General features: G+C 40.1%; 3 protein-coding genes across 3 annotated transcripts; 2 read left to right on the top strand and 1 right to left on the bottom strand.

Annotated features, from left to right (window-relative positions):
• Positions 1-1,207: 1,207 nt before the first annotated feature.
• GCK72_000158 (uncharacterized protein) lies at positions 1,208-3,507 on the top strand (the record flags this gene model as incomplete). The annotated part of the gene is made up of 3 exons (XM_003093309.2): positions 1,208-1,330; positions 2,652-2,789; positions 3,376-3,507. The coding sequence occupies 3 exons, from the start codon at positions 1,208-1,210 to the stop codon at positions 3,505-3,507; spliced, it is 393 nt and encodes a 130-aa protein (XP_003093357.2).
• Positions 3,508-3,636: 129 nt separating this feature from the next.
• GCK72_000157 (uncharacterized protein) lies at positions 3,637-4,573 on the top strand (the record flags this gene model as incomplete). The annotated part of the gene is made up of 3 exons (XM_053722304.1): positions 3,637-3,751; positions 4,214-4,401; positions 4,445-4,573. 3 exons carry the CDS (start codon positions 3,637-3,639, stop codon positions 4,571-4,573), a joined length of 432 nt encoding a protein of 143 aa, XP_053590949.1.
• A 614-nt stretch (positions 4,574-5,187) lies between these two features.
• On the bottom strand, positions 5,188-6,177 carry GCK72_000156 (uncharacterized protein; the record flags this gene model as incomplete). Its single annotated transcript, XM_053722303.1, has 4 exons — positions 5,188-5,256; positions 5,304-5,387; positions 5,775-5,967; positions 6,119-6,177. 4 exons carry the CDS (start codon positions 6,175-6,177, stop codon positions 5,188-5,190), a joined length of 405 nt encoding a protein of 134 aa, XP_053590948.1.
• Positions 6,178-12,192: the final 6,015 nt, after the last annotated feature.

Genomic DNA, 12,192 nt, shown 5'->3' with positions numbered 1-12,192 from the left:
TATTTTGGCTTTTAAGACAGTAATCTTCAGCCTTTATGGTTTCAGAATGTCCCAGAACTCCAAAAAATTACTTGTGTACTCCTCGTGGACAAATCAATATCTCTATTTAAACCACTTTCAGCTAGTTTTCGACAAATTTTGAACGATTTTGAGTGGTTTTTTGGAATGAAAATTCAGGTTTTCCACAGTTTTCAAGAATTTTTATTTCAAAAATTGAATTTTTGGAGTTTTTTGAGGGGGAAATGTGGAAAAAGCGAGATTTTTGTGTTTGAAAATCAAAAAATCTCGATTTTTACAATTTTGATATCAATTTTAAGTCAAAAAAACTCAAAACTTCTCATTTTTCAGTGATGAGGGATTTTGTCGATTTCAGCTTAAAAATTGATATAAAAAACCAATTTTTACAAAAATCGTGATAATGGTCGAGTTTTGGGTTTCTAGGCCACCAACTTCGAATTCTCAGCCAAAAAGATTGCAAATTTTTCTAAAAATGTGAAAAAATGGCCATTTTTAACCTAAAAATCACGAAAAAACTTATTTTTGAGTCTAAACCCCGCCCACAAACTACAAACTACACATTTCCAGTGACAAAACGCCGATAAGCTCCGCCCAACTTCTTCTCATCGGACCGTCTTCTTGTGTATATTAATTTCTTAATTCTCTTAGTACATTCCCACTTATTTGCCTCTAACTTGTCTATTTTCCCCGCGGAATTCCATTTACTTTGAGTATTCAAGTGCGCTCCACCGAAATTTGTAAAATTCGCCGAGAAATTTGAATTTTTACTCAAAAATTTGAATTTGCCGCTGCAAAATTTGAATTTTTTCGCTGGAGCGCGCTTGCATTCGAATTATTTTTGATTAACTTTTTGATATTGGTAGTTGAAAACGCCCCCGCCCCGATGCCTACATTTGTGGATAAAATTTGTATTATTTTGAGCAATTTTTGCCAATTTTTATTGATTTTTTCAATTATTTTCAAATTTTTGACGTATTTTTCGTCGATTTTATCGATTTTTCTCTCAAATTTTTCGTATTTTTTGTCATTTTTAGTGTCAGGAATGACTTCTACACTTTCTCGCTCCTCCGTTTTCCGCCACCTTCTTGCCTACCGTAATCCCATTAGGTTAGGATTACTGTAGGCGCCGTGTGACCACGCCTCCTTTAACACTAAACCCCGCCCACTTTTCAGGTTAAACACGCGAAAAATGTCGGAAGTGGATAAGGCTCAACTGGCAGCGATCAATAAAGACGTGCAGGCGAATGACACGATTTTTGGAAAAATTATAAGAAAAGAGATTCCGGCGAAAGTGATTTTCGAGGATGATGAGGTGTGAAAATCGAGAAAAAACGCATTTTTATGGAGAAAAATTGGGTTTTTTGGCGTTTTTTGAGTGAAAAATGTGGAAAAATCGGTATTTTTCACTAGAAAAGTGTGAAATTGAGTTTTTCAAAAGCTGAAAACCGGGATTTTTGACCTAAAAATCCACAATTTTCGATCAAAATTATCATTTTTAAGTTAAAAAATTGACATTTTTGGATTTCAAATTCGGTTTTCGGAAATTTTTTTTCGAAAAAAAGGTACATTTTTAGCGTTTTTTGAGTGGAAAATGTGGAAAATCGAGATTTTTTCACTAGAGAAGTGCCAAAAACTGGTTTTTACTAGTTTTTCGGTGTGAAAACTCTCTAAAAATCGATTTTTCGGTTAAAATCCGATTTTTATTCGAAATTTGGACACAAATCGGTTCGAATTCATCATTTTAGACAGGAAAATTGATTTTCCTGTGGAAAAACTGAAAATTTCTTTTGAAAATGATGCCAAAAACTCGAATTTTTAGTTCGATTTACAGATTTCACCCTTTTTTAAATGACAAATACGGAAAAATTCTGGTTTTTTTCGCATTTTTCGCTCAAAAAAACTTCAAAATTCGATTTTTTGAATGAAAATCTCAAAAACTGCGCAAAAACCCGAATTTTCAGTTCAAAAAATGCTAAATGTGTGGTTATGGCCGAACTTTTACTGAGAGAGCTGGCCTAGAAACCCAAAACTGGAAAAAGTTCGGCCATTGTCACACTTTCAGGATTTTTTGGACTGAAAATCGTGTTTTGGCGCAGTTTTCGGGTTTTTTGATGAAAAAATAGTTTTTTTGAAGTTTTTTGAGCGAAAAATGCAAAAAACCTGAATTTTTCCGTATTTTTTATTTAAAAATGTGTGAAAACTGTAAATCGAACAAAAAATAAGGAATTTTCAGTTTTTCCATAGGGAAACCACTTTTCCTGTCAAAAACGAACCGATTTGTGTCCAAATTTAGAATAAAAATCGATTTTGACCGAAAAAATCGATTTTTAGAGGTTTTTCACACCGAAAAACAGGTAAAATCCAGTTTTTTGCAGGAAAAACAGGATAAACTCAATTTGAGAAACCGCTGGCCTAGAAACCCAAAATAGAAAAAGTTCGGCCATGATCACACTCTCAGCATTTTTCGGACTCTAAAATCGTTTTTTTTCGGAGTTTTTGAGATTATTATTCAAAAAAAACGACTTTTTTGGCGTTTTCTGACCAAAAAATGTGGAAAACCACCGATTTTTCCCTATTTTTGACTGGAAAATTGTTTTTTTTTTCAAAATTCTTCAATATTTATAAATTTCCAGGCGCTCGCATTCCACGACGTGACCCCACAGGCACCAATTCACTTCTTGGTGATTCCGAAACGTCGTATCGATATGCTCGAGAATGCGATCGACTCGGATGCGGCACTCATCGGAAAACTTATGGTCACTGCTGCAAAGGTAAAAGAATTTGAGAAAATCGATAAATTTTGAGAAAAAATCGATAAAAATCGACTCAAAATCAACAAAACTCGGTTGAAATCGACGATTTTTGTCGATTTTTCAGCGAAAAACACAGAAATTGCATTAGAGCGCACTTGCATCACTCTGAAATTCAAATTCCTCATAAAAATTGGCAAAAATGACTTATCGATTCAAATTTCCCGCTAAAAGTTCCATTATTTTCATTAGAGCGTATTTTCCACTTTCAAAAATTAAAATTTTTTTAAAATGTCCATTGGAGCGCATTTGCATCACGCGAATATTCAAATTCACTATTCAAGTCGATAAAATGTCGATAAACTTCCGAAAATTTGAAAAAAAAAGCGATAAAAACCACTTGTACCCACGTTTTCACCAAAAGTTCATTAGAGCGCGTTTACATGCTCCCTGAGTTTGAATTTTTCAAAAAAAAAATCTGAAAATTTGAAAAAAATCGATAAAAAACAATTTTATCGACTTTTACACCCAGATTTCCCGTTTTTTCACCAAAAGTTCATTAGAGCGCGTTTGCATTCTTCCTGATTTTAAAATTTTCAAATTCCAGGTCGCCAAATCGCTCAACATGGCCGACGGCTACCGTGTCGTCGTCAACAACGGAAAAGACGGATGTCAATCGGTGTTCCATCTTCATCTCCACGTTTTGGGCGGTCGTCAACTTCAATGGCCACCGGGATAACTCATTTCTCGTATTTTTTCCAGAAATTTCCAGATTTTCCGTGAAAAATTGCTCCAATAAACTATTTTCCCCGATTTTTTGTCATTTTTTGCCATTTTCCCCCAATTTTTCCCATTTCTCGTCTCAAAAATGGCACTAATCGATAGAGTGTTGTCGATTATCTCGATTCCTGACAAAAATACAAACGATTCGACTGGAAACTCGACGGATTTATACGAAGAATGGGCGCGGGGTGATGGACAATGTGAGTCGCGCCGCCGCCGCCGTCAGCGAGAGGGTTTATCACTGCCCTCCACCCTTGTCTCTTTCGGCCGCCCGGTTAGCTCAGTCGGTAGAGCACCAGACTCTTAATCTGGTTGTCGCGGGTTCGAGCCCCGCATTGGGCTGAAGTCTTTTTGCGTTTTTTGATTTTGTTTATATTTATGTAGAACTTGTAATAGAGTGCGAAAATGTGTTTCAAATGGAAAAAATCGCTCAAAATAGCTTTTTCTCCACGAAATTACACTCAAAATGTGTTTTTCCGTATAAATGTAATATTTGCGAAATGGTGCGGTTGCCAAGTGTTTTTACATTAATTTTGGAGTTTAAAAACGCGGAAAATTTGAAAAATTTAAATTTTTAAACCTACAATTTGAAGGTGCACGCGACGCGACCGCAACGCCTCAATGATTTTTTTTTTCAAATTATCGATTTTTATGTTTTCCAGTGCTGCTCCCCCTCATGCTCATCATGATCTTCTTGTTCTGTTCGATATGCGCTCTAATCCAAATATCGATTTTTGTGATTTTCCTGTGTATTCGTCAACTAATCGGCGATAACGACGTCGTGGAGGAGGCGTTCTCGGAGAGGATCCAGAGTTCGCGGCGAGACCCATCGGAGAGAAGTGAGAAATTGGTAAGTGATTGATAGGGGACGGGGACTAGTTTTGGTTTTCTAGGCCGCCAGGCGTTACGTCTTTCAGATGGGAACAGACGCAGAGTCAAGTACACCGCTGGGAGGTGATGGGACACCGAGGAGCCGGAAGTCGCAACTCTCGTCCCCTGCTACTGGAACTCAATCTGTATAGAGAACATAATAAATACATTCTTTTAAAAAACTGGTAATTTTTCAAAAAAAAAAATTTAATGCAACAATCTCCTTACTTTGACATATCCCTGTGGGGCCAGAATTGTGCGAAATGTCCCAAATTTGCATTTTTCTGATAGATCAAGAATAGGGCTACATTTTTGTAGTTGAAAGTTTTTTGATAGCTCCGCCCACTTTTGAGATATGCGCCTTTAAAGATAGCCTACTTCCAGGGCGCGCGCGGAGAGAGGGAGGAGACGCAGAGAAGCGAGACGCCCTCCTCTTTTCGCACGCTCTCTCGCCCTCTCTAGGCGAGCTAACTTTGAGCTTCTGTATCTCAAAAGTGGGCGGAGCTATCAAAAAGTTGTAAACTACAAAAATGTAGTCCTTGTTTTGATCTACCAGAAAATTATAAATTTGGGACATTGGGGACACAATATAACACCAAGGGGACATGTCAAAGTTGAGCCGTTTTTTCAAAAAAGCTCAATTTTCCGTTAAAAAACACTTGTTTTGCAGTTTGTTTAAAGAAATTTCTCGATTTCTTCAAAATCCCGAACTACTTTATTTCCATAATCTTAATCCCTCGAACCAGAGAAAAAATATCGATAAATCTCAATACAAAAATCTCCACAACCGAGTATACCAACTCTGGTTCAAGTCACGTATGTAGTCGTCACGGATCTGAAAAATCGATGTTTTCAGTAATTTGTTAAAATCCTAAAAGCTACCTGTTTAGTCTTCTCCAATTCGCCCTCCATTTTGAACAGCTGGATTTCAGAAGATCGGATGCGGTCGGCCGCCGCGGAGAATTGCTGAAAACTTGGTTTTCATGCTTGGTGGCCTTGTGGGGGATCTAGGCCACCTTAAATAAGAATGCAAAAAAAGTTTTGGAGTAGGGAGGAATCGAACCCGAGACCCTTTGTGCGCGGGGCAAAAGCGCAGCCACTGCGCCATGAGGCACACGGATTAATAGGAGGCGCAGGGTGGTGATAAATGCGGCCTTTCTTGCTGCGCCGCCGACGCCGCCTTTCCCCGCTCGCTACCATGGCGCAACTGGTAAGGAGACCGGCCACCAATCTCGCGTCCCGGGTTCGATTCTTTTCCCCCGCCATTATTTTTTGTTTTCTTTTCTGAGCACGTTGACATATCAGGTTTAGTGAATAACTCGATGTTTTGGGGTATTCCAGGTCAAAACCTACCGTATTCTCAATCTGTTGTGTCGCAATGAAATCGTTGGACTCGAATTGTACTTTAATCTTGAAATGATTCTTCGCCTTCCGATAATCACTTAGCACAGTCTCCACCTCTTTTTGAAGGGATTCCGAGTCTTGAAGGGACCGCTCGAACTCTTCGTACGCCTTCTTGAAAACCTTCTTTTGCTCCTCGGTTTTTCTGGAAACAACACCTTTTTTGGTTCCAAAGATCATATTGAGCAAGAAATCCGTGTGAAATTTTAAGTTTTGTGCAAAAAAGGAAAATAAACAACATTCCTCCTACCTAATTATCCAATTATTTCCACCATTTTCACCTGTCTCACGCCTACCTTCTCAATTGCTCCGCCTCCTCCTGAATCCTCTTCTCCTCCAGTCTTTTCAGCTCCATCTCACGCCGATGTTTCCGCCATTTTGTGCGCTCTCGAATACCACGACTACTCGCTTCCGAGGATCTGAGAAGAATTTTAGTTCTCAGGCGGTGATCAGCGGAAAAAATAAGAAAAACAAAAATTATTGGCGTCGTGAAAGAATCGAACCCGGGATGTGAGATTGGTGGTCAGCGTTGTTACCTGTTGCGCCATGGGAGGCGGGTGGTAGAAGTGGCGGCGGCGCCGCCAAAGGGCGCGCTTATCACCACCTTGGTGTCTCCTTCCATTTGTGTGTCGTGTGGCGCAGTGGCTGCGCTTTTGCCCCGCGCGCAAAGGGTCGTGGGTTCGATTCCTTCCACGTCCAAACTTTTTTGCATTCTTTTTTTTTCTTTTTTTTCGATTCCCCAAGCCTACTGTAGCTCCCAAACCCCTCTAAACACCGGCTCCGTCCGTTTTCGAGGAGTCTCTCTTTCTCTTTTTGTGTTGTGTTTGGTTGAAACGATAATTGGAGTGGTTTTTCTCTCAATTTTTTGAACATCTGCCGTTCAGTCATCACAGCCAACGGGCACCAATTAGAATGGCGCCGACCTTTAAACGTGGGTTCCGCGAGGTGGGGGGGGGGTCTTCCTACCTCGTCAGCTCCTCCTTTTTCTTCTTTTGCTTACCGCTGCCTTTTTTGGCTTTCTTGAGCCACCAGACGGCATTTTATTTCGATTTTTGTAGATATTGTTAGAAATGATGGATTTGTAGATTTTTAGGGAAAAAAGAATAAAAATTGGGATTCACGTGAATATGATTTTTTTTTTGAAAATTCTGAAAATTTGAAGATGTTCCGAGAAGTCACGTTTTGATCAAACTGTTTAAATTTAAACTTTTCTTGTAGATCAAAACTAGATCTCTATTTTTGTAATTGACAACTTTTTTCTAGGAGCGCACCCTGGGGTACTGTAGCACTTCGTAAACTAGTTGGCAGACGGCGCGCGCGCAAAGTCGCTAGGCTTCGGAGAACTACAGTAACCCAGGAAGGGGTCCTAAAAAAAAGTTGTCAACTACAAAAATGGAGATCTAGGTTTGATCTACCAGAGAAATATAAATTTGAGACGATTGAGGTATAATGAAGCCCACGGCGCCATGTTGAAGTTTGCCTATTTTTCAATTTTTTCTAAATTTTAAATCTTTTTTTTGAGTTTTTAAAAATTTAGTCATTTTGTGTTGAAAGTTTGAAACATTTAAACATAATTATTGTTTGATCTACACCTGAAAAACTTGTTTCAAAAACAAAAACTCATATTAATTTCCTAATGAACGGTGTATGTGCTTGAAGTGGTTTTTTCCACCTGGACACTTTTTTCCAATTTTTTCCATTTTATGAAATTTTTATCAGAGATCATAGGGAAGTGCGCTCTAATGCAAAGTTTCCTAGAAAAAAGGAAGAGTTTCCATTTTCAACTGATCACTTGGTTCGGTTCCTAAGTAAAAAATAAATATTTTCAACTGGACACCGTTTTTTTTTTTTCGTTCTAATTATTTGTTCAGCCACCCGGTTTCGGATGGTTTCGTGTCAAACAGACACACACATAAAACTTTTATTTTTGATCATAAATCGACGTTAATTTTAGATTCTAATTTGGACAAAAAAGTAAGTTTTGACATTTCAAAGACTTATTCGCAAAACCTGATATGTCACCATGCTCAGAATAAAAAACAAAAAATAATGGCGGCGAAAAAGAATCGAACCCGGGATGGGAGATTGGTGGCCAGACTCCTTAACCATTGCGCCATGGTGACAATGGTGAAGGCGCCGCGGTACAATGGCACCTGGCGAGAAAGGCTGCATTTATCACCACCTTGGTGTGTTCTCCCTCCTGTGTGCCGCATGGCGCAGTGGCTGCGTTTTTGCCCTAGACCCAAATGGTCGCGGGTTCGATTCCTCCCTACCCCAAATCTTTTTTGCATCTTTTTCCCAATACATCGGCGACAGATTTATCATTATTATTTCTCATTTCTCTTTTTGCAAAACCTACAATACACAATATTTCGAAACCAGTTAACCCTCTCCAAGGCCTAGAAACCACTTTACGTCACATGTAATGAGTCAATATGTACACACGGACGGTGGTTTTGGCATCTCGGGGTGGAAAAGAGAAGATTCGAGATGGTATCTAAACCGTTGTGAGGAAATATTGTTGATGTTTGTTAGGTTCTGGTACTTACCTTTCTTTCCTTCCAAAAAATCGTTTTGTGACTAGAAATAAGTGTTTATTCTTGTAACTGTGTGCTCAGTTTAACTTGAAATGCCAGAAAAAAGAATGCAAAAAAAGTTTGACAGTAGGTGGGAGTCGAACCTGCGACCCTTTGTGTGTGGGGCAAAATCGTAGCCACTGCGCCATGCGGCACTCGAAAGAGTGGGCACACCAAGGTGGTGATAAGCGCGCTCTTTGGTGGCTTGGTGGCGGCGCTTACCCCCGCTACCTATGGCGCAACTGGTAAGGAGTCTGACCACCAATCTCGCGTCCCGGGTTCGATTCCTCTACCCCGCTATTATTTTTTGTTTTCTTTTCTGAGCTCGATGACATATCTCTTTTTGATTAAAACCTCGATTTTTGACCAATTCCCTTTGATCTACCCAACCAATCACATGAAACACCACAATATCTAATACATATGACCCTTCTCCCAAAAAATTGACCAACTGCTGTCTGACTCATGTTACCTGAACCTTGGTGAGGGAAGAAGAGATATCTAAAATGATGTTTATCATCGGTTTTTGTGTGCAGTTTGGTCTTTAGGCTGTTTTTAGGCTTTTTAGGTCTTTTTAGGTTGTTAGATGACAATAAAATGAGTAGTTTTCAAGATCCAGAAGATTTGGCGCCAAAATTGAAAATTCAAAAAAAAAATTTTTTTTTGAATTTTTTTGAAATTTGAAAAAAATTGGTTTAAAGAGTTTTTCGACCCCTTTTCCCTTGCCAACTACTTTCCAACGAAACCGCGCAAAACTTTTTTTGTTGGGATTTCGAAAAAAGTTGCAATAGTGCATGCACTTTTTTTGCCCGTCCCGCTTACGCAAAAGTTCCCGAAAAAGTTTTTGTGTGCCAGTTACCCCGTTACCCTCGGCGCCCCCCTCCCTATACAAAAAAACCCGTTCGTGAACCCCTGGCATATTTGTTCAGTACATATATAATAGTGCAGAGCTGCGTCTCCAGTATCTTCTGCTTTTTTTCTTCTTTTTTCGTGTGTTGCGTCGTCTATTTGGAGGAGCACACACTGTGCTGTGCCAGTAGACTGTGAGACGGTGCCACCCGGTGACCATGCACTTTCACACCGGAGGGGGAACAAACAGAGCAGCTCCGAGAGCGGCGCCTGGCGGAGCACTTGGGCAGCGGCGGCCGAGAGCAGGAAACGCGAAACGGTTTCAAGTTCATGATAACAGTTTTTGGAGGAAAATGTGATAAGAAGTAGTTTTTGAACTATTGGACATTGAGAAAAAGATGAAAAAAAGGTTTTGAGTAGGGTGGAATCGAACCCGCGACCCTTTGAGTGTGGGGCAAAAACGCAGCCACTGCGCCATGCGAGACACAAAGCGGAGGGCGCGCCAAGGTGGTGATAAATGCGGCCTTTCTCGCCGGGTGGCGTCGTACGGCGCCGCCTTCACCCACGCCACCATGACGCAGCTGGTTAGGAGTCCGGCCACCAATCTTGCATCCCGGGTTCGATTCTTTTTCCTCGTCGTTATTTTTTGTTTTTTATTCTGAGCATGGTGACATATCAAAATAAGATTGTTTTGGGGTTTTCTAGGTCAAAACTTTCTTTATTTCGCGCCAAGCCCTGTTAGGTGTCTGAGCGTAGAGGCTGTAATTTTTGATAGGTATAGGTAGTACTTGTCTTTACCTTTAATTTAAGCTATTTTGGGTTCATAAAACCTTAAATAGTCAGAGTTACAAAGATTTGAAAACTTGGGTTTTTCTGAATTTTTCAAAATTTAAAAATTTTGAGTTTTTGACAATATTTCAGATCCCGTGACGCTTTAACCTACATGCCCAGTTTTTCAAAATTTATGTTTTTTTGTAGATCAAAACTAGATCTCCATTTTTGTAGTCGACAACATTTTTGTAGGACATCACCCTGGGGTACTGTAGCTTTCCGAAAATCGGTTGAGCGCACAAAGCCGCTTGGCTTCGGAATTCTACAGTAACCTAGGGTGAGGTCCTACAAAGTAGTTGTCAACTACGAAAATGGAGATCTAGATTTGATCTACCAAAAAAACTTTAAGTTGAAAAAATTGAGCTGAGGGGAAGCCCGCGGCACTCTGTTGAAGTTTGCCTATTTTTTTTCTATTTTTCCAAGTTTTCGAAAAAAAATAAAAAAATCACTTTTTTGCATACCCTTTCCAAAAGTGCTGCTCTTTGCTCTATTATTATTACAGTATCACCGTAGACACAAAACCGCTGCCACTTATTCAATAACGCTCGAAACACAAAAAAATCTCCCCGACGAAAATTCGAGCCAATTACTCTATCCTCCTCCGATTGTTGCCATTCGTTGTGCACATTCAGTCCCTCCATCATCATTCACGTAAGTTTCAATTCTTCTATTCAAAAGAGCACATTCGCCCCCCTATCGCCCCCTGATAAGGAAACTGGTACCTCCTGGAACCGAGCTGACTCGACGCATTTTTTGAGGCGGCGGAGAGAGCAAGGGCATGTACTTTGTTAAGAGAGCATTTTCACTTTTCATTATTATTTTGTTGATCTACAGTACCTGGAGCGCAAGGTCTAGGGACCTTAGGCCTAACCGCCCACATGGCAGAGTGCTCCAAGGAGGTGGCGCTCCCAAAACCAGGTTCGATTTTCTGAACATTTTTACAAGGAATAGGTCAACCATGTCCTTAGCTTTAATTTAAGCTATTTTTGAATTGCTACACCCTCGAATAGGCGGAGTTACAAAGGTTTGAAAATTTCAAGCGGAATTTCGAATTTTTGCGAATCGCATGAGCTTGTCATGTTTTAACCTACGGACCCACTGTCTCAAGTTTATATTAACCTTGTAGATCAAAACAAGGGCTACATTTTTGTAGTTGACAAATTTTTGATAGCTCTGCCCACTTTTGAGATATGCGTCTTTAAAGATAGCGTGGCCGAGTGGTCTAAGGCGGTGGCGGTCCCACACCTCCCCGATTATCCCAGGTTCAATTTCCTCGCCACCAATCATTTTTTGGAAATTTTTGCAATTTTTAGGTAGGCCATGTCTTTAGCTCCATTTTAAGCTATTTTTAAGCTCTCACACCCCCGAATATGCAGAGTTACAGAGGTTTTTAAAATCTCCCTTTTTTCGAATAATAACTCATCTTTAACCTGTCCCCTTTGTGTCACATTTTGTCCCACTTGTCCCAAATTTATATTAATCTTGTAGATCAATACCAGGGCTACATTTTTGTAGTTGACAACTTTTTGATAGCTCCGCCCACTTTTGAGATATGCGCCTTTAAAGCATAAGCGCCCGCGTGGCCGAGTGGTCCTCATCGCCTCCACCCAGACCATCCCAGGTTCGAGTCCACTCCCAGGATTTTTACCGCTTATTCTTTGATACCCATCGGTTTACTTCCTTCTATAACTTATAAGACTTGTCATATGTTTGCGGTCCCCCCCGGGCGGGCGGCGCCGACCCCACCGCGTACCAGGCGTACGGTTCCTATTTGGATTTCCACAAAAAGGGGGAAAAGAAGAAGAAGTTGACGAGAAAGAGAGCGGGGGAAAAAAGGCGATGGCCTCCTCCTGGCGGTTACGCAAACTTTTTGCCTGTCTTGAGCAAATATTAGAGGGGGGCGAAATCGAAAGAGAGAGAGAGAGACGACGACCCCGAATGGAAGGTGTCTCTGAATTCAAGATGATCTAAGATGGTATTGAATAGGCGAAGACGTTGTTGGAGGTCATATGTACACTTTGGAATTGGTTTTTTTGAAAAAAGGTTTTTGAACGAAGAAAAAAATTTTAGGTCAAAAATTCAAAAAAAATTTTTTTGACATTTTTTAAAAACCA

This window comes from Caenorhabditis remanei, chromosome I (assembly GCF_010183535.1).
Source record: "Caenorhabditis remanei strain PX506 chromosome I, whole genome shotgun sequence".
NCBI lineage: Eukaryota > Metazoa > Nematoda > Chromadorea > Rhabditida > Rhabditidae > Caenorhabditis > Caenorhabditis remanei.
The sequence above is the reverse complement of the archived record's forward strand: the minus strand, read 5'-3'. Positions and strand labels throughout refer to the sequence as shown.